Source organism: Podarcis bocagei, assembly GCF_964188305.1.
Source record: "Podarcis bocagei genome assembly, chromosome: 2".
In the NCBI taxonomy this organism is placed as follows: domain Eukaryota; kingdom Metazoa; phylum Chordata; class Lepidosauria; order Squamata; family Lacertidae; genus Podarcis; species Podarcis bocagei.
Window position 1 is genome coordinate 60,628,341 of NC_138126.1, and position 22,096 is coordinate 60,650,436.

The 22,096-nt window shown below is 45.6% G+C and overlaps 1 protein-coding gene across 4 annotated transcripts in view; it reads left to right on the top strand.

The window, feature by feature from the left end:
- The window catches only part of SLC38A3 (solute carrier family 38 member 3), a 178,859-nt gene extending 165,288 nt beyond the window's left edge, over positions 1 to 13,571 (top strand). For all 4 annotated transcript variants that reach the window (XM_081185878.1, XM_081185880.1, XM_081185879.1 and 1 more), the window contains 5 exons: positions 280 to 380; positions 1,112 to 1,236; positions 2,287 to 2,431; positions 3,773 to 3,876; positions 5,775 to 13,571. In XM_081185878.1, coding sequence (XP_081042004.1) covers positions 280 to 380; positions 1,112 to 1,236; positions 2,287 to 2,431; positions 3,773 to 3,876; positions 5,775 to 5,879 — 580 coding nt within the window. In that variant the 3' untranslated portion in view covers positions 5,880 to 13,571. The remainder of the gene's footprint in view (positions 1 to 279; positions 381 to 1,111; positions 1,237 to 2,286; positions 2,432 to 3,772; positions 3,877 to 5,774) is intronic.
- The last annotated feature ends 8,525 nt before the right edge of the window (positions 13,572 to 22,096 follow it).

The following is a 22,096-nucleotide window of genomic DNA, read 5'->3' on the forward strand; positions in this document are numbered from 1 at the left end:
CCAGCAGATGTCAAAGCGATAAACAACTACCTGACATTCAGAAGACATCTTAAGGCAGCCCTGTTCAGGGAAGTTTTTAACGTGTGATATTTTACTGTATTTTTGGTTTTTATGGAAGCCGCCCAGAGTGGCCGGGGAGGCCCAGCCAGATGGGCGGGGTATAAATAATACATTATTATTATTATTATTATTATTATTATTATTAGTTAGTGAGGGCCTGTGCCTTTAAACAGTTAGGAATTCGGTTCTTCTCATGCTGTGTTTCTGTCTGTCTTTTAGCCCAACCAAGAAGAAGATGCAGTGCATCTCCAACATCTCCATCGCTGTCATGTACATTATGTACTTCCTGGCTGCCCTTTTTGGCTACCTCACTTTCTATGGTAAGTCCTTTCCACGGGGTACCCAAGTGGTGGAGGAGAGGTAGGCAGTGGGGTGGTGACAAATGACTTCACTGAGTATATACATACACCTCCCTGGGACCAGAGTGTAGAATTTCCTTGGGCGGGGGGCCTAACACTTCACTAGGACAGACCCTGCATATTCTTCTGGTGCCCAAATCATTGATCAGAATCACAAGTGCCAGAGCTCTTTCCACATTTTACAAAGCATTTCCCAGTAGTCAGCCATAATAACTAGTTTAGCCCCATCACATGAGTTTTGCTAAAGGACTTTTAGATAATAATAGTAACAACAACAATTATTATTATTGTTGTTGTTGTTGTTGTTGTTGTTGTTGTTGTTGTTAGTGTTAGTATTATTTTCCTCTGAGTCCTTCCATTGCAAACAAACCAAATTGCAATAATACCCCCCCCCACTTTGTCTTGTTATTTTAATGTTGTGCAACACAATCCTATGCATGTTTGCTTGGAAGCAAGTAGGAACTCCTGGGGTCCTTTGGGAGGAAGGGCAGTGGTATCAATTTAATACACAGTATTCTGTGGGATTCACTTCCATTGTTCACATGCATAGATTTAGGGCAGAAACACCTACATAGCCTTTCCTTCCAAGAAACAGTTCTGTCGCGCCCCAAACCTGGGATGCAAAGAGACACCTTGCTTAGGTACACAGCCTGATCAATAATGGACGTGCTGTTCTTGGTTGTCCCCTGCAGGCCAGGTAGAATCAGAGCTGCTACATACCTACAGCAGAGTAGATCCGTTTGATGTGCTGATCCTGTGTGTGCGGGTGGCTGTGCTGACTGCTGTGACACTGACGGTACCCATTGTTCTCTTCCCGGTGAGTCTCCTTTTCATCAAACCGTGTGTGCCTGTGGTTTCCTACACCACACACTAGAAACCAGTCTAATTGTCTACTGTCCCCTTTTTCGACTGCCTGCCCATCCTTGTCTGTAATTAGTAACTGAACCAGAGAGCAAATAGTTTACTCCATAAATGTACAATGCTGGCTGTGGCTGAAAGCAGGAATCATAGGATCATTGCAGAGTTAGAAAGGGCAGTAAGCAATATCTAAGCATCTGTAGAAAACTAAGGGAGAGGGAAAAGAGCATTAATGATTGCTGTGGTGTCTCACGATTGCTGTGGGTGGAACCCAAGTATCCTTTTATATCTTACCACAGTGACATGTTTGTTGCTAGGGATCCAGAGAACCTGGGCACCATGCTGCACATTTAGCCCTTTGTATGAAGCAGGGCCCTGTGACTTGGTCCAAATTTAACCACAAAAGTAAAGTTCTGAAAATGGGAGGTTTCAGCTCCGCCTGCCTGGATGCGGCTTAACACAACAAGCTAAACTCAAAAGGGAGGGATCTGCAGAACAAGTTCCCAACAGCAACCACAATGCTGGGATAAAAGTATTTTTACTATAGAGCACCCCACCACCACCAGCGAACATCAGTGTTGCTGCAGCTTTCCTGGAGGGGTTGTGGCACTGCAGCAGTGAGGTCAGGGCTGTGTGGATGCGCTGATGGAGCCAATCTGGTGGTTCTGCTGGTGCATCCACACAGCGCTGACGGCCGCCCTGCCCTAACACAAGCTAGGTAAGCTGCAGCAACACCAATGGTGGAAGGGTGGCATAACCCCATCAAATCGGCCACTACTGCTAGCTTCCATTTAAGTCAAGGCTGTTGGTGGTTGGTTGGGATATGGACAGAAGCAACCAGAGCCCACCAAAATGCAGGTCACAAATAGGCATTGGAGTCCAAAATCAGAAGAGATCATGTTTATACTCAGTGGAGCGAGGGGACAAATGGGGAATATGGTGTCAGTGCAGGCCTAAGTTCTTGTGCAGTTAAGAATTGTGAATGGACCATACCTCCCTCCCTCTCCAGGTACGCCGGGCAATTCAGCAGATGCTGTTTCAAGACAAGGAATTCAGCTGGATTCGGCACACGATAATTGCTGTCATACTGCTGACCTCTATCAACTTGCTTGTCATTTTTGCTCCTTCCATCCTGGGCATCTTTGGACTGATTGGTGAGTCCCGCTTTCAAGGGTTCTCTTTTTCCTGACCTCATTCCCTTTGTTTGCCACTCTACCTGCACCTTCCCCTTGGGTGCATTATGCAAATATGACTTACAATAATACAATAATATAAATTTTGTAAGCTTTAGGGAAAACTGTTGGAGAGAAGATATGTGTCTTGTGTGCTGAGCAGATCACTTTCTTTCCTTGTGGTTCCTGCGTTCTGGTAGCCTTTAACAAAGAGAGATTAGGGAAGTTTAAAAAGCTGGATACAAGCACTGCATGGATTGCCCTTGCAGACTAATACTGTACAGCCAAATGGGAGCCCACTTTTGTCTGTCTTTAAATTATCCTACTTGCTATTGGGTCATGGTATTCCCATGATACACTTTGGGCCATGGAAAGGAGGATAGATGAGCTGGTTCTTTGGTTGAAAGAGACTAATTCATGCACTGGAGGAAAGCAGAGAGCTCTTTCAGCTCTTCTTCCTGTCTCCACTGTGGCTAAGCTTCAGTGCTCATGAGGAAATATAAAATCCTTCATGTAGAAAAAGCAGTCAAGTGACTTTCTCATAACCAATTCCAATATCGTAATTTTTACTTCCCTGTAAAATGGAGTTGCACTCTGACTTGGATTGTGCACACAGCATTTAAAGCACACCCACATGGCTTCCCCCAGAGAATCCTGGGAATTGTAATTTACCCTCGCAGAGCTACATACTTTCCCAGCATTCTTTGGGGGAAGCCATGGGCTTTAAATGTATGCTGTGTATTTGTTGTGGGTATTCGTTTACGGGTAGTACTCCACAGAAGGGCAGTTTTTACACAAAAATCACCCCTCCGATACAGCTCTGATGCTGGAAACGCAATCCAGTCTTCACAGTGATGAAATAAACTCTTGAGTCAGGATGATGATAGAGATTACTTGGGGGAGAATAATTCCTCTCTGCTGCCTTGAGAACATGGATGCAACTCCACATCTCCGGTCTCCCATTCTGCTGCCCAAAGGCCCCGTTTTTCCAAGGATCAAGGCTACCGCCAGCAACCTGATTGTTTGCAGTGTGATTTCAAAGGATTTAATTTTTTTCATTCCCAGCTCCCCAACCACTGTTTGAGGAGAGAAAGAAAACACCATTCCTAAGGCAGGAAATCAATAGCTTGTCTGGCCTCTGCCAGGGATGTGGGGCAAGGCCAGGGGCCCGTCAGCACAGCTTGTTTTGCTTTCTCCTAGGAAAAACAAGTGGCGAAGGGTGGGTGGATAGCTTAGTGTTCTCCCTTTCTGGAGGGGTGTGTGTGTGTGTGTGTGTGTGTGTGTGATTGTCACTAGAATTTCTTCTCTTCTGGTCTCTTCCAGGTGCCACGTCGGCCCCCTGCCTGATATTCATCTTCCCAGCAATATTCTACATCCGGATCATGCCCAAGGAAAAGGAGCCCACGAAATCCCCACCCAAGATCCTGGTACGTACTGTTTAGGAACCCAGCTTGGCCTAGAGACCTTTGGGGGTGTCTATAAAGGAGTGGGGTGTGCTGCTGGTTGTGTGAGGTGTGGGCCTCCTGCCCAATGGGCCCTCCTATCTTAGACTGTCCACATGAGGACATCGCCCTGCCAGCACTGCTGTTCTTGAACTGTCCTCTCAGTGAAGGCAGTTGTGGGGATGCTTCTCATCTGGGGAGCTGCTAATTGCTCATGACACCAATAATCTTTTCATCAATCAAGAACGCAAGTCAGGGGTTCAGAGACAATCAGATACCATCATAATTCTAACCGCAGTAACCTCGAGTCCATAGGTTGTAAAGTCAGGAGCACAGAAAATCAGTTGGGCCATCCTTGTAGATATACTTCCATCAGGTTCCCTCTCACCTCTTAACAGGAGAGAAATTATGGCTATTTTATATGACCATAAGGCTTTCTCACCTGGGAAGAGATCAATACAGTGGTGCATCGCAAGACGAAATTAATTCGTTCCGCGAGTTTTTTCGTCTAGCGAATTTTCCGTCTTGCGAAGCACAAAATCCCATAGGAATGCATTGAAATCCAATTAATGCGTTCCTATGGTCAAAAAAAGTCCAAGCAAAGCCAAATTTGGTACAACAAGAGTTTATTAAGTGCTCTTTAAAGTCACACATACTGTAAAGAGCATTTCAAAAATTGAAGGAACAATAAATTAAGTTTCTAAACATGACAGAAAAACATTTAAAAATCAGCAAAGTGTACAGTACATTTTCTAAGACTCTGGGGGACAACTCGAAGAAGGTTCCTCTTCCACTCTTTGCTTCTTGCTGAAGAACCCCCTCCTCAACTGTTCCCCCAGCCACCCACCACACAGAAATTCAAATCCAGATTTTTTTAAAAAAAACAGCAGAGTGGCCCAATGGTCACAGAAAATCATAAAAATGCAGAAAAAAAACACACAAGCTTCCAGATTCTTGCAAACCCCTCCCCAACACCAAGTCCTTGAATTCCAAATACCCCAACCCAAAAACCCCCAAAAAAGTTTTAAAAGTTTAACTTACCAAATGGCTGCAAAAGAAGTTTTGGAAAAGCTTCAAAAATCACCAAAGTCTTCAAAAACCTCAAAAAAGGCTACCACACCGCGTTCTATGAGCTGCTCCTCGAAGTCAAGTCGCAACTGTATTAACGGTGTTAAGAAAAAGGAAACAAACTTGCAAGACATTTTCGTTTTTCGTCTTGTGAAGCAAGCCCATAGGGAAATTCGTCTTGCGAAGCAGCTCAAAAAACGCAAAACCCTTTCGTCTAGCGAGTTTTTCGTCTTGCGAGGCATTCGTCTTGCGGGGCACCACTGTAACTCTAGCTTTGGAAAGCAAAGTTTTTGTCATTGTAAACATTATCAGAGCGATGTACAAGGTTGTGAAGGTTATAACTTGTTGTAGATGAGGGGCGACCAAATGCAAGGATCACTCTGTCCTACAGACAGTGGCCTGGAAGCTAGGGACAAATTTGGCTGCACAAGACACACTAAGTAAAGCTGGCGCTATGTAGCAGCCAGGGTTTCATAGTGTGGAAGTGCATGCTCTTGGCATGCTTGGCGGCTTCATAGATAAAACCCAGGTAAGAAGCGAAACATTGAATTCTTGGATATATATTCTCTCATGCGGCTTCAGGAGACACTTTCTTTCATGACCAGAAAGTCTGCCTGTGCTTTTACTGAACCAAAAATGGGCAGGATTGCCAGGAACCACTTAAAATTCCTTTGAGAGCCAAATCTGGCCTGTGAGTTACGAGCTGGCTATCCTTGATCTAGGTGATGGGGAGGTTAGAGGAGCAGGGCTAAAGACCCAGGCCAAAAAGCCCCTTTCCTTTTCTGTGAGTGACCCTCCTTTTCTCCCCCCCGCAGGCAGCCCTCTTTGCATGCCTTGGCGTGCTCTTCATGATCATGAGCCTCAGCTTCATCATCATCGACTGGGCATCGGGTGGCGGGAAGAGCGGAGGCAGTCACTAGACAAGGCCCGGACCCTCACAACTGTGGATCAACGCCTTGGGAAACTCGGCCAGCTTTGATACATTTCCTGCTCCCCTACCTCTGCTAGTACTGTGCCGTAATTTAGTCCACAGCTCCGCTCTGAGCCAAGGGGGCGCTGTTCCGTTACTCAGTTCCTACACGCGACCCCATTGAGCCAGGGGGGTTGCTGCTGGCTAGACCAAGCCGGAAACCAGTTCCTAAACTTTTTGAGCATTTGTTTTAATCTCACTGTCTGGGATGGGCCAGACCAATGGCGCCTGAGGAACAGGCAAATGAGGGAAATAGGTCAATCCAGAGGGGTGGGAGGGTTGCTTTGGGATGTCTGTCCTTATATGTCCAGTATGTCTAGCCCAGCCTGAGGCAACTGGAGAGTCAAGGGCAGGAACAGGAGGAAATTGGGGGAGGGGACTGTGGCTAAAGAGCCTGAGACAAGCTTTGGCCTGAGGTTCACCACTGACAAGGGAACTGGAGCCAGGCCTTCCTACAGAATTACGGTACTGGGGCCACAAATTGGAAGTAAATGCTTTCAGACAGGGAGAGAGGGGCAGAATGTTTCTGTTTGGTTTTTAAAGTCTTAATAGCCTCAGCCCCCACCAGCCACAGGGCTTTTGTCCCTCTCAGAAGTTGCTTCCTGAGCCCTTGTTGTTCCTTGGTGGGGGAAGTGGGAGTTCTTCCCTCAGACTTGGTCCTGTTCCCTCTGCCAGGGTGTGAGCCTTACGATGAGCCTCATGATCAACGCTCCTCTCTCAGGGCAAGGGGATGCTCAGGGCAGAGGTCACGGAGGCCTTGCTCTCTCCCATCTTTGCGCAGCTACCTGTACCACACAAAACACATGCAAACAAGTATGACCTCATTGCCATTGCTAAGGTGGCCACAGGTCTTGGAGCTGACTGGCTGGCGGATGGGAAGCGATTTGGAGATGTCGACCTTTCTGAACTGTCGGTTGGGGTGCAGGTTTACGCTGGCTTTCCTTAGCGCATGCCTGAGCTTCGCTTAGGGAGGTGAAGCAGAGATGGTTGGCATTTTGGGCAAACGGTTAGCTGTGAGCAACAGAGCTCTTCCTCCTTCATACAAGGTGGGATGGGAAGCAAGCCTGTGTCAGCGATATCAAACCCCTGTTTCTGTCTCCTCATTCCATTAGGTAAAGGCAAGAAGTCATCACATTGGGTGGAATTCAATGTTGTGCGATAGCGAACGTTCCGCCTGCTCAAATACTTTTGGCTTGCAGGGTGAAATGATCCCCTCTCTCCTCCCCACACGTGCCGTTTCGGGGTTTCTCTCGAACCTCCCCTCCAGTCAGTTTCAGGGGGGCGAATCCCAGTTGCGCAAGTAGAAGTCCTTGCACAGGACTTCTGCAGATGGGGCTCCCTAAGTGAATCCCACCCAATGTCTTTTAAGACAGTACGGCATTGAGGCCTCTCTGAGGTTCCTGTGTCCTGAAAGGGTCCACTGCCTGAGGCAATGGAAATGGATCTGTCCATCCTAGAGACTGGTCCCTCCCCACTAACACATCACAGTGGCCTCTCTTCCTATCTGCCAGCAGTTGCTTGAACATGTTGGGAAGTGTAGCCCTGCCACCAAGCTGGTCCGCCAGCCTAACTGGTCACTAGGACTTGATTGCTGCTAATTTCGGTAGGCTAGGAGAATTTGCATTCATTTTGTTTTGTACATACTGATGTTGCTTTTCCTCCAATTTGTAGCAGGCATGAGATTCCAATGGAATTGTATTTATATAGCTGCTTTCCCGAATTGGCAAGGATTTGCCCTCCATTGAGTCCCTGCTTTTCCTTCAGTGTAATTTGTGTACGATCAGATAGGCATTCAGTGTTCCCCCTGAACTAGGATATGAGGCCTTGTGTAATAGCAGATCAGGAGGAACAAATGGATCTTCCTCATCTTTACTCTCTGATCTTGTCGTTGTCATATTTTATATATATCTAGGAGAAAATATTCATCATGGCTTCTTCCTAAATCAGAGGTGGCCTCCCAAATATGCACTTGTTTGAAATGCTCTGAAATCTTTCATACCTCATCTTACTGTAGTCACCCTGGGCCTCGCAAGCTCAGAAGAAAAAGGAGGGGGAAAAGCCGCTGAGAACATATCAAAAGCAGCAGAAGGCCACCTGAGAAGGGAAACTCAAAAGAGTCCAGTAGTTGCCAACGGGGTAGTCATTTGTCCCATAGGGAGCTGCCTTACACCAGGTCCTTCTAGCCTAGCGAAGCCTACTCCCCAGATGTGAGCCAGTGGCTCTCCTGGGGTTGTTGGACTCCATCAGCCCCAGCCAGCATGGCCAATGGTCAAGTTTGGTGGGAGCTGTAGCCCAACATCATCAGGAAAGTCGCATGTTCCCTGTCCCTCTTTTACTCTTGACTGCCCTCCAGGGTCTTCAGCAGAAATCTTTCCTGTCACCTGGCCCTTTTAACTATAGATGTGAAGGGTTGCACTTGGCCAGGGGGGTTGCACTTGGTTCTTTCTGTATGCCAAGCACAGGCTCAGTCATTCAACCACAGACAGGGGCCTTCAGCTGCCACCCATGTGTAAGGGGAAATGTAGGGTTGATGGAGTCAAAGCAGTGATCTTCAAGCTGCACCAGCTGCAGTGCTCTTTACCACCAATGGGTGTCCTATTGACTTTGCTGATGGTCACGTGTGAGAAATGACCAGGTTGGAAATAACAACTCCAGGTCTAAGTTGGAAAGCGAATCTCCGGAACTGGGAGTATTGCATCTAAGGAAAAGCATATCCCTGTATCTGACCCCCTGGTCCAGTCTTCTAGTGAGTAACACTTGTAGGTCTGCATTTCATGTAGGGTGGGAGACTTTTCAACCCACCTCTGCATTTATATGGCTTTGGCAGCAGCTCAGAGTGTGAAAATTAGCAGAAAGCTTTTCAAAGCCTGGAGGTATGAGTAGGTCATTGTTTAATATCAAGCCCCTGTTGAAGGCTTGGGCTGTAATCTTAACCCTCACTTACCTGGGAGTAAGCCCCATTGAATTCAATAGGACATGATTAGAAATGTGCTGTAAACTACGGTGGCAGGTTGAAAAATTGAAAACCACGTCTTCCCCCTGGAACACAGGGAACAGTGGACATCTTTGCTGTGAAGGATTGACTGCTGTCAATAGCTTAGGAAATAAAGGAGTACTTGGACCGGGGTGATGAATACTGGGCCCTTCAGAAGTGGCTGAAGTACAACTCCCATAATCCCTGACTGTTGGCCATTCTGACTGCCAGGGCTGATGGGAGCTGGAGTCCAACAAGGAACATTGGTTCCCCACCCCTGAAATATAAGATTCATGTGTAATTTGGGGCAAGGAGTTAATGGAGACCTGAAGAGAAGGTTGTGTGTAGAATGAGTAACACAAGTCAAAGGGTAGCATGTAGGACTTCATGGAGCTGAGCTCATTCCAGAATGAGAAAACCATGGGAGACTGTATGGTAAAATTCAGCATCTCTGAAGTGCTGTCATGCTCCTATAGCTTGAAGTCTTCCAAGGGTAGGAGAATTCAATGGAGCATTTCTTCCCATTTAATTAATATCTGGTGTGCAGCCCTCCCACTAGGGAATGAAATCTGAAATATGCAATTGGTTCTTTCTTGAGAAGCACATGATTATGGGGCTAGTTGTTTAATAGCAAGAACCTTTGGTTGTACTAGGGCGGTAGTTTTCACAGAGGAAGCCCAAGAAGCTTCTGGGGAACTTTGGTGTCCCCACCAGCACTGAATAATATATTTTCTTTCCATTTATATCATAATTTATTTCCAATTGACCTTTTCCAATTGTTATTATGCAGTGGGAAGCTGATGACACTTGTAAAAAAATTCCCCGCTTATCTCACATAATATTGAGGAACCTTTCCCAGACCTTTCAGCATTCATCTGACGAAAGTAGATCCACTGAGTTGTGCAAGAAAGCGAAACAGCATTTTCTTCGTAAAAGGGGGCAGGTGCTGAGTAAGTGAAATGAACAAGCATCTTCCATAGGACCCTGTGACTGGCACACCAAAACAAAAACATTTGGATACTTCAAAGTGCACTTTCCCTTATGAATAACAAAAGCGTATTTCTGGACTTGGAGGTAATAGCCCTGTAAACTTTTCATTATGTTACGCGGCCAGCACCAAATGCTGGTACCTTCAGTATTTCAGAAGCTATTGTGTACCAACAAAATGGCTCGCATTTGATCCATATTGGAGCAAGAAAAGGCATTCTAGGAGCCATCATGAGTACATTTTCAGAATGCATGTGCTCTCTTAATAGGTATGAATTCAATACTCACTAACAACTTTGATTACACAAGTGCTATAACTATTAAATAGGTACAGGTGGAGCCTGGCCTTCCAGCTATTCAGCATCCTGGCCAGGTGACTCTCCCTCCTATCCGTTGTACGTCTGATAAAAAGCAGAGTCATCAGGTGAGCTGATATGATGAACCAGCATATATTCCTGGAAATAAAATCTCAGGCAGGAAAAGAGATGCCTACAATCCTGGAGTTCCTGAGATGAAAAGCACTGGATCCCTGCTCTTACCATCCCTATGGTACTCACTTCTGCATTCACAGATGGGCGGCTTTGCTCTGCCCATTCACATGGCACTCCTGACCATGCACGGCAGCATCCCGTGTAGGTTCTGTGCAGGAAAGGGGAAGCATCAGGGCCTCTCATTTTCCACGCGCAGTGAAATTTGATGTGCAAAACAGCCATTTTGTGAATGCAGCATACCTGCTGTTTGTACAACTGGATTGCATGGTGGTACAGCTGTTTATAACAATATTTTTTAAATGTAGCGTTTGGCCAGTTTATGAGATACATGTTGAAGCAGTCTGTAAGCTACTGCCACCATCTGACGTTCCGTTCAGGGTGCTGGGCAGTAGCAGGCACAACACCATGAAGCTACTCTGCCCCCTGCCGTTGTTTGCAATTGTTGCTGCTTCCAGTAATTTGCACCTTAAAAGGCTGCTGTAGTTTTACTCTTGATTCCCCCCCCCCATAGCACCTAGTACACATTCTTTTACATGAATTGTGCAGGAGGGAACACATTTAAATAGTCTGAGGAATGTAGCTAAGGAAGTCACACCTCTGCCAATGAGTGACTGCTGGTACTAGTGGTAGAAATGAACTGCTTTTGCACAACCCTGATACCCATTGGATGCTGTCCAATCTCCATTGAACCCATCCCTAGGCAAGTTCCATTGAACTTAATGGCAGTTGCCTAGAACCACTTCCCCATTTAGAAAACAGCAGACACAACATAACATTCTGCATTGGTGCAGTGTTATTTGGGGGGGGGAGTGGGGGAGCCAATTGATGTAATCTGCCATCCTAAACCATTGTTATTGAAGTAAATTTCCTTTAAATGAATGAGACTTACTTTCAAGTAAATGGTTTTGGGAATCTGGGCTGAAAAAGAGTGAAAATAACCATTCCCTCTATTCATTTGCATAAGATGTGCTAGCCTCCAATAATCTTACAATCCTTCCCCATTGTTATATCTGCTGTCTTCTCTGCTCGATATCCCCTCTTGCCAAAAGCCATAAGGAAAGATTCTTCTTTTCCTTCACTAATAAAATGCACCTTATGAAGTTCAGCACTCAGATGGGGTGGGGAGTGGGGAGTACAGGGCTAGGAAGCAAAACCAAGATGAATATTTTTGCAGCACTGGTGTTACAAAAATAATTTTAAAGTCCACAAGTAATTATTTCTAGGGTTTAATAAATATAATGGACATAAATAAGAGACACGTATTTTTGTACTGGGATGGTGGCTGGTCAATTTGCTTTTTATAAATACTGTATATAAGAGTAGATCTTTTTTAATGTATTTGTTATTGCGCTCAGTAACTCTGTATAGTGTGTATATTTTATGTCCTCAGCAATGAGGGACTGGATAGAAGAAGACCTGCCTGAGCTATGGGGAAAACTTACTGCCATCTGTGAAATTCAGGGTAATTGGGCTGTTTCTGCAGCCTGGTGTTCAGCTGGAAGAGAAATGGAGAGAGGAGAACACATTTGCCGATAAAAGTTTGGCTTGGGTTATTAAAAATGATCTCACTGGCCCTAGCACGTGGGAGGTCATTTGAGACCTTTCGGCTTATTTCAGGAAGTTAATATCAACCAAGGACTTGATCCAAAACTCAGCTGCATTGCACTGGTGCTTATCGAACCGCTACCATGGGTGACCGAGCCCAACCAAACCCAAAACACACATTCGCTGCAGAAACCGCATGGCTCACAGACCACAACATACAACCACTGGAGGTGCTTGCAGTGAGTGAGAGTGATCACAAGAGATCTCACGGGCTTGTGCAGGCTGTGAGCTCTTTGTGCCAGCAGTCACCGCCAAGTTGTACTGCCTTTGGGTCACAGCCTCTGGCCTCTTAAGGCTAAACTGCTACATGGCCATGCCTTTCAATGCAAGGGTATTGGTTTGTTTTTTAACAAATACCCAGCATGGAGGGAGGGGAGGAGGCTTTAACCCCCCCCCCATGAGTCTAATCTGGGTTGCACGTGTAATTTGCAGATTTTAAAAGCTGCTGAAGCCAATGGGAGCTTTCCCCACCCCTCAATGCGAATTGAAACACCGGAGGTTTGTCATGGATCAGGACCACAAGGAGAGGGGGTAAGTGGGTGAGAAGGCTTCCTTACCCACATTACTAGGATCCTGACTAGGAACCTGTCCCCAAAGCTGGCAATTTGCATTAAGAAACACACAGATACATTTGCATTTAAACACGCAGCTGTGTAGCTAAAGCAATGTGTAGTTGGGCCCCAAGAAGCAGGGATATGTGAGAGAAAGGTCCCTGTGGCTCACAACCTAGGCTCCAAGTATGAAACACAGAAGGCAGGAGAGAAGGTAAAATTGGCACAGCGAACATGTGGCTTGCCAGGTGCAACCTAAAATATTACCTTCCTGGTCCTCTTTTACCCCTTAGGCTTAGAGCAGGTTAACAGCCCTTTTGATATTTATTTATTTTCTGTAATGGAGGCTGCAGGCTAGAGAGCTATATCACCCACTTGCTGCACCCAGGTGCTGTCTTGGTTGTTTGGAGTGCCTGGCCTGATAGATGATAATTAGGTCCGAGTGGGGTGGTGGGGACATAGAAGTTGAACAAATAAATGCCCAAGGGGCCATGGTGTTGATGGAAAGCAACTGTGCATCATTTCGGGACCAGCTTTGAGCAAGTGTCTCCTCTTTCCTGTTCTTTTCCATGAGGGCACCCTAGTGGGTGACAACTGTCTGCCCCTCCTGTTTCCAAACTACAGGCAGGCTATGCTGCCTAGCTCAAGGCAGGTCAGGTGTCCGTGTTTCCTCCAAACTTTTGTAAGGGAACTCAGCTGGATGTATCATAGGAAGGAATTCTGGAGAAGGAAGTTTTATTACTTTGGGTTTTCCAACCCCTTCATGTAGGACCCTTCCACTTTCCCCAAGGGATTCAGGGTGGGGGTGGGGAGGGGTATATGTGCGTGAATCCTGCTCTGTCCGAAATTCCGTCCTGTTTGTTGTCGTGTCCCAAGTCAATCTCTGGAAAGAAGGGAGGAGTCTTGTCTGGAGGAGTTCCTATTTCTGTAACGTGTACTAGGGGTCAGTTTTAAATTATATGCTGAAATTAGATCTATATTTGGAAAAGAAAGAAATCTTTTTAAAATAACAATAAAGAAAATGTGAAACTTCACCCAGGACTGTGCCTACGTCTCTCTCTCTCTCTCTCTCTCTCTCTCTCTCTCTCTCTCTCTCTCCCTCCCTCCCTCACTGTGTGTGTGTGTGTGTGTGTGTGTGTGTGTGTGTGTGTGTTTAAGACTGAAAATCCAAGATTTGCAAGCCAGGCTGAAATTGGCCAAATGAAAGTAGGCAACTCCAAAGCTTAAACTGAGCACAATGCACACCCTGATCATGACCTTCTTTTCTCTGAAGTAAGGCTCCCAGTGTCGAACAAGGCTTGCTTCTTGGTAACTCTACTTAAGATTGCTGCCAAAACTTCATTGCTGGATCCCTGTAATAAAATTTCTAGCAAGCTTTTCTCTCTCTGCCATAGAGCATGCACTTCAGTTAATTTATATTCAAACAAAGTTGCATTGCACCTCAATAAAAAAGTCTGAAAGTTAGGTTGATTCGAGGAACTAAACAAAAATATCAAAAAGTACTTAACATCACACGTGTCTAAACAACTGGTATCACTGTTACTGTGAACTATGTTTAGCTAGGGGAAGTGTCTGTGCCCAGGCCTTGTTATCTTAGGGTTGTGTCCAAAGTAGAGCCAAGTAAATCCATGCATGAGCAGAACAACTGGACTTCCACCGTGTCCACCGAGGCCCCCTGCTAAATCTGTTCTGTGTGTTCTCCCAAACCTTCAGAGCCGTTTTAGGGACAGGCTATGGGGAAAGTCCCATTGCACAAGCCGAAGTCATTCTGGTCACACTATTATTTAGTTTGATGCCGCCCTAAATCAGCATGCTGAGAACTGTAGTCTTCACACATTTTGGCAAAGGCCAGAGATATAGAAACAAACAATCTTTGGCTCACTACGTGTAAAGGATCAAAAATGAGTGACAGTCTTTAATAGGTGGGAGGGGTGGGACCTGTGGCCCTCCAGAGGATGTGGGGCTGATGGAAGTTGGAGTCTAAGAACATCTGGAGGGCCAGAGGTTGTTGCCAGATTTTCCCTCCAGAGTAGATGTGCAGATAAGCCAGCAAGCTCAGAAAACGAGACCTGGCTTCTTTTTGAAAACCTGGCATCTCTTTGGAAATCTATCTCTAAAAGCAGGCTTATAATAATGTGCTTGAAACTGGCCTGTAGGTGGCACCAGTGCCCTTTTCATATTAAGCGCTTGGCTTTGGCCAAGAGGAAATCTGCCATCTGCTGCCGAGGAAACAGAAAGCAACTCCCCAAAGTTGGGTGAATGGATTGGGAAAGCCACAGCAGTTAAAACATCCAGAGGCCCACTTTGGGGTGGGGTGGCAGCAAGGGGGGAAACTGTTACTTCAGATTCCATTATCAGCCAAAAATGGAACGGCAAGCAAGCTTGCCCTGTGGGGGATTCCCAGTTTTTTTCCTTCAAAATATTTCAGATTTTCCTTTTAAACATCTATGTTCCCACGCAGTGGCTGGACTGCTGATGGGGGCAGATGGTCGACATCATGTGACACCTCTGCTAAGACATCTGCACTGGCTGTTCACGTGCTGCTGGTCCATGTTCAAGGAACTTGTGTTGGCATACATAGCCCTGAACAACTTGGGTCCAAGTTGTCTTGGGAGCTACCTGGGCCCTTATGTCCCAGCTCAGTCTCAGATGTATGTACAGATGCTGTAAGGTGTCTCTTGTGTTTCAGAAGTCTGGCCTTAACCAGAAACCAGCCATTTAATGCCACCAGTTCCACACTGTGCAACACACTTCCAGCAGAGATCCTCACTGCTTAGTTTCAGACATCTCCTAAAGACCTATTTATAGCAACAGGCCTATGTAGCTGTTTAAACTTTCGTGGCTAGTCACTGCCAGTCATTTTCATGTTTATTTTGTACTGTTTGTAAGCTGTGTTGTGTTGTGCCGTACTTATACATTGCTGTACACCACCTTAGTATTTTATATGAGGTGATGGTATATACATATTTTTAAAAATTAAAGAAATGTCATTGATAACTAGTTTTAAAACATTTTATAAGAAAAGCTGTTCCATTGGTTTTTTTTAAGTTAAATTTATTGGGCAGACAAGTCATCGCAACCAAATTTTTAGGGGCTGCAAATATTGCCTGGGTGAGCTCTTCTCTCTCACTGCTTGGAGATCCTAGCTGTCCATCTTTGTTCCACTGACTGGCTTGCGGTGTCCTAGGAAGTGTTTGTGCTTGTGTACCTCTAGGGACGCGGGTGGCGCTGTGGGTAAAAGCCTCAGCGCCTAGGACTTGCCGATCGCATGGTCGGCGGTTCGAATCCCCGCTGTGGGGTGCGCTCCCGCTGCTCGGTCCCAGCGCCTGCCAACCTAGCAGTTCGAAAGCACCCCCGGGTGCAAGTAGATAAATAGGTACCGCTTACCAGCGGGAAGGTAAACGGCGTTCCGTGTGCTGCGCTGGCTCGCCAGATGCAGCTTTGTCACGCTGGCCACGTGACCCGGAAGTGTCTCCGGACAGTGCTGGCCCCCGGCCTATAGATGTGAGATGGGCGCACAAACCCCAGAGTCTGTCAAGACTGGCCCGTTCGGGCAGGGGTACCTTTACCTTTACCTCTAGGAAGGCCTGAGTCGAAGAAGGTCCTGCTCATGCAGAAAGCAGAATGTGAGGCCTTGAACTGACCGTACCTTTGCAGATGGGGAATTACATTTCTGAAAGAAGAAGAAGAAGAGTTTGGATTTAATATCCCGCCTTTCACTCCCTTTAAGGAGTTTCAAAGCGGCTAACATTCTCCTTTCCCTTCCTCCCTCACAACAAACACTCTGTGAGGTGAGTGGGGCTGAGAGACTTCAAAGAAGTGTGACTGGCCCAAGGTCACCCAGCAGCTGCATGTGGAGGAGCGGAGACACGAACCCCGTTCCCCAGATTACGAGACTACCGCTCTTAACCACTACACCACACTGGCTCTCCAAAATGATCCAGGGAGGAGAAGGATGGGGGCAAAACTAGCATTCATTCTCTCTGCCTCTCACTGGCTCTGGCTGCACCTACTGCTGGGACTCTCTGCCTTCTGTCCTAACAGTCCCGAGGAGCAGTGTCTACCACAGCATCACACCCAATTCAAAATCTGGAGCTTTGAATTTGAATCAGTGCAATTGGTACTCATCATTCCTTTCAATTTTGTTACCTATTTATTTTTTTATTTACTTTTTTTCAGGGTAAGGCTTCTTCTGCTCCAGAGGAAAGAGTGCCATTTTTTAAAATTATTATTAAAAAAAACAACAGTTTTTTCCCTCTGTAAAAGCCGGCTTTTACAGTGAGCCCCTTGTATCTTTCTGGAGAACACAGCATCTCTCGCAGAGCTGGCCTGGACTGACCCTGTTAAGTAGAGGAAGTCGAACCATCAAAACCGCAGAGAGATGCAGCAGCTGCTCTGCGAACACAGAGAGCTGGTGTGGCAAGAAACAACCAACCTGTGCCAGCGGGGAGGAAATAAGCTCTTTCTCCTAACCCTTCCTTGCCACAATTCCTCCATTTTTCCACATCTCTGTTTTCTCCCCCTGTTCCTCTTCCCTCTTCCTCCCCCCCCCCACTTATCAGTTATTACTCCTTCTTTCCTTATTATTACTCGATCAAATTCATTGAGCCTTAAACTGTCATTGATGTACTGAGCATCTTATCAACTCTTGCAGTGTTCCAAGCAGACCCCTTTCTTGTCTCTCTGTTGTCTAAGGGTTACTTCTAGTTAGATATTTTTTTGGCTTTGATCTCCACAGCCCCACAACCTGGCACAGGTACGCACCTGGAGAGTCTTGCCTTTCTAAGGAGCAGCAGCTTTATCTGCCCATCACACAATGGAAACAGAACACTTGGACAATGGTTTTATCTGAGAAAGTAACTAAGAGAGTGCACAACCTGAATGATGTAGCCAGTAAGGACAGTCTTGTTGAAATATGGTACCCCTTTATATAATATCAAACGAACTTACGGGAAAATTTCACAGAATCATAAAATAGAGTTGGAAGGGACTCGAGGGTCATCTAGGAAACTCAGCTAAAGCTTCCATGACAGATGGCCAGAATCTGACACATTAGTCTTCTCTTCTGGGGGGAGGGGAAGAGAGGGGAACAAAATTGTTTTGCTAATGTTTATGTCCATGGTTATATACTTTCCCCCTTTGAAAATAAATAAAAAATCTTTGGGAGGGAACAATTATTGCTATGACCCTGCAGCCATTTACCACATATTGTCCCAGTATTGTCCCAAGTGTCCTGATGCTTTAAAGAGGGCATGCTTAATAATCCATTTGAAAGGGGAGCCTACCAGGAAAACTGTACAGACACATTGCCAAAAAAATAGAAGAAATGGGTTTTTCTCAAGTTCTGCTCCCCTTGTAGGCCCAGAACAACAGGTTGTTTTTGAAGAATGGGTTAACACACAGCTGCATAGAAAAATGAAAATAACTGCAAGAACAAATAAGGGGTGGAGTCTTAGCTAAACCCATAATAATTGGAGACAATGTTTAACTATCTTTACACCTTACTACAACTTCCGCTTTTGAGTTTTTGAAATGATAAAGCATTGCTATGGGGTGAAGGGAATAGCTGGGTATGTACCACCCCTGAAATGCAACAGACAAACTAGTTCTGTTGCTTCCCAGAATAAATTACCGAGAACGTCATGTGTTCCACGTCCTGTGGCGCCACAAGTGCTAGTTTATTGCAGCACAAACTTTCTTGAGCAAGAGCTTCCTTCTTTAGCTGCACAAAGCTCATGCTGCAGTAAATGGGTCTGTCTCCAAAGCTGAGAGCTCTCTGTGTTGGTAAATGCTGAGGCTTGGCTGTTGTGCTTGAGACACGGAGGGAATTGTTTTGTGCTGAGGAACTGAATTTATTTTGTTCCATGTTTCCAACAAACAAGAATATGAGTATGCACGGCTGACAAAGCCCGGTTGGGTGAAACAAGGTACTGGTATTATCCCAGAATCCTTGTTGTGCCATACCTTCAAGTTTCCCATCTGATCTGATATCTACATACAAGGAACATTAGAATCCTCAAAGCAGCGATATATGTGGAACATCATAAGATAAGCATACCATATTGTGGTTATTGCCAATATGTCAATTTAGGAACCAAATGGACTTTATCTCCTGCCCATCCATTGGACTTTAATTTCTCTTGATATGTTCTGTTTGCATGATGTGTTGGTCTATGGAATTACACTTTGTGAGATATTATATGTTGAATTGTGTTTGAAAAAGAAGTTACATCGTCAAAAACAGCCTGTTACGTTGTGTGTGTTGTTACCAGGATTGTATTTACGTAACCTAAGGTTTAGTAGTGTTTTGCTTGTACTGAGGAGCAGCAGTCAGTCACATGGCACCACACGCCACTCCACCTGCAGTCTGAAATGGTACAGTCCAGACACTGGCTCATCAATTCAGTGGAAACTAGGCCTCGCTGTCAAAGGAGATGTAACAGTGGCAAACCAGCCTCAGCCCTATGTGTTTTGCTGCCCGAAGCAGACCACAAATGGCCCCATCTACTACTTTCAGACACCTTTCATTTATTTTTAAGATTTGTACACCACCTAATAACTAACATTTTGCGGTGGCTGAACAATACAATTTAAAAGCCACTAATTTTTTTTAAATAAACCAACAAAAACAAATGATCATGGTAAAAAGTAGAGCTGTAATCTGCAAACCATATAAAACAGTGTTCAAAAGTACTAAGCGATCTTAAGGATTTTAAATATCTGGGAAAGTGAAGTCTTGACATGGTGACATGAGTTCCAGATGTGCCTCTCTGATGAGGGTTTCACAACCAGGGCGTCCCCATCAAAAAGGCCCTCTCTTGAGTACTCGCCCATTGCACCTCATGGGTGGGGGCACCTGGAGAAGGGCCTTTGAATATGGTGTAAGGGTCTGTGTAGGTATATATGTGCAGCTTGAGAGTCCCATGGACTGCAAGAAGATCCAACCTATCCATTCTGAAGGAAATCAGCCTGAGTGCTCACTGGAAGGACAGATCCTGAAGCTGAGGCTCCAATACTTTGGCCACCTCATGAGAAGAGAAGACTCCCTGGAAAAGACCCTGATGTTGGGAAAGATGGAGGGCACAAGGAGAAGGGGACGACAGAGGACGAGATGGTTGGATAGTGTTCTTGAAGCTACCAGCATGAGTTTGACCAAACTGCGGGAGGCAGTGGAAGACAGGAGTGCCTGGCGTGCTTTGGTCCATGGGGTCACGAAGAGTCGGACACCACTAAACAACTAAACGACAACAAGGTATATATGGGAGGAGGGGATCCTTCAGACTCTAGTTTCTATTTCACCATATTGGTTCATCTAGCTCAGTATTGTCCACACTGGCTAGAAGCGGCTCCCCAGGTTTGCAGGCAAGGGACTTTCCTACTCATGGCTGGAAATGCCAGAAATTGAACCTTGGACCCCCTGCATGAAAAGCAGGTACTCTACCACTAAGCTTCCTTGTACATCCACTACCCTTGAAGGAGTTCCCCTGTATTATTCCAGCATGTTTCCTGTATTTCCTCTGTTTCTCTTGCTCTGTACAGTGCAGATGGCCTAATCGCTGACTGCTTTCAGTCCTCATTACATTCCTGGAACTGGGAGATACATCAAAAGAAGCCCAGTTACATAATTGACAAACCATAGGGAATTATGCCAATGAGGAGGTCCTGTGAGCACAAATGAGGACTGCAAGCCCTGAGTTGCTAGCCTGTTTATTCTGTGGGCATTGTGTTCTTCCAGTTAAGGCTTCTGCCAGTGTCTGGTCAGGCTGCAGAACTGGAGGAAATTCATTTTGGGGAAGCTTTCCTGACACAGAGACACAGGGAGGGCTGGGAAAAGCTTCCCCATATGAATTCCCTCCAGGCCATTGTTTAAAAATACAGGAGCAGTTCCAAAAAAGGGGCAACTCTACTGAGGAGGATGGGAAGAAAACACTATTATGAATAACTACATGGTTGATAGCCAGGTTTTTTAAAAAGTCTTACTGATTAAAAGAACTCTAACGCGCATTTGGATTTGTGAGAATGGACCAGTTGTTGGAGAACAACAGTGGGAGAGACCCCCCTGGTTTTCAATGCATTTGTTCTGAAAAGACAATATTGTTTGGGAAAGTATTTAGGTCAGTTGTTGTGATGAGAATTGTTCACTGGCTGCACTTATTGTCCCATCTTCTGGCTTTGAGCAACGGAGGGCTGCTTGTGAAAGAGAATATAATCCATAATCTAGTGCCAACTAGCAATTAACGTCTCGTTCTGAGGTCCTTTCCAGGGAACTAATGGTTGATTCCCACCACCACCACCACCTTTTTGGCCACTCAATGGAGAATCACTCATTAGCAAGCATATGGTGAATGCAAAATGGCTGTTTACCACACCATACATTTAAAGAATATTGCCCCCTCCCCAAGGAATCATGGGAATTGTAGTTTGCCATGGGTGTTGGGAACTGTAAACTACAGTTCCTAGGATTCTTTTTTGGGGGGTTGACTTTAAATGTATGCAGCCTAAATGACTTTCCATGATGGATGTCCCTATGTGACGATGTTTGATGTTTTATTGTGTTTTTAATATTCTATTGGGAGCTGCCCAGAGTGGTATAAATAACAAATTGTTGTTGCTGTTGTTGTTGTTGTTATCCATTTTGTGCCACAGCTCTGTCACAAGGAAAACTTGCAACATTTGGGACTACTTGGTTTAGGGGGGAAAGTGAGTAAAGGAGACATGATAGAGTTGTATAAAATCATGTGGAGAAAGTGGATAGAAACTAACAAGGCCACCCTATACACGTCTACTTAGAAGCCAGCCCCATTGAGTTCAAGGGGATTTACTCCCAGGCAAGTCTGTTTAGAACCACAGCTCATAAGAGACATTTTCTGCAGCTTCCATAATGCTTAGAATCTAGAGTCATCCAATGAAGGTGGGAGATTAATAACACACAAAAGAAAGAACTACTTAATAGAACACATGGTTAAAACTATGGAATTTGCTTTCTCAAGATGTGGCAATCAGGGGCATTCCAAAGTGGGGGGGCATTCCGGGTGCCATTTCAAAGGAGGGGTGACAAAATGCCGACCCCCCGTTTGGCCGCACACCCCTGGGACGTGCACCACGCCCCCTGGGATGGAAGATAAGGCTACCCATAGCTACTAGTCATAGGGCTCTACTTTCCTTCCAGGATCAGAGGAACCATGTTCTCTGAACACCAGTCACCCTCATGCCCTGCCCAATGTTAGGATATTTCCGTTCCACCTTAAAAGGGAGCAGGCTTTGTGAGTCAGAGTCTGCGCATGTCCATGTTCACAGGATGTTTATGTTTGCTATTGCTTTCGTTTCTCTCTGTGCTGGAGACACTGACGCAGGCAGTCATGTCTTTCTTTGTTCTGATCAACGCAGAATAAAACTTGTAAATAATGCTCTCCTGAGTGCAACTTTTGGCTGTGCATTATCTGCTGATAAAGAGTGTGCATGAGCTCCAGAATGTAGGAAGCTATTTCAGGAAACTCATGTCGCTAATTGCTGATACTGCGTGCCTATGGGAGATCGATGGCAGACGGCTTGGGGCCAT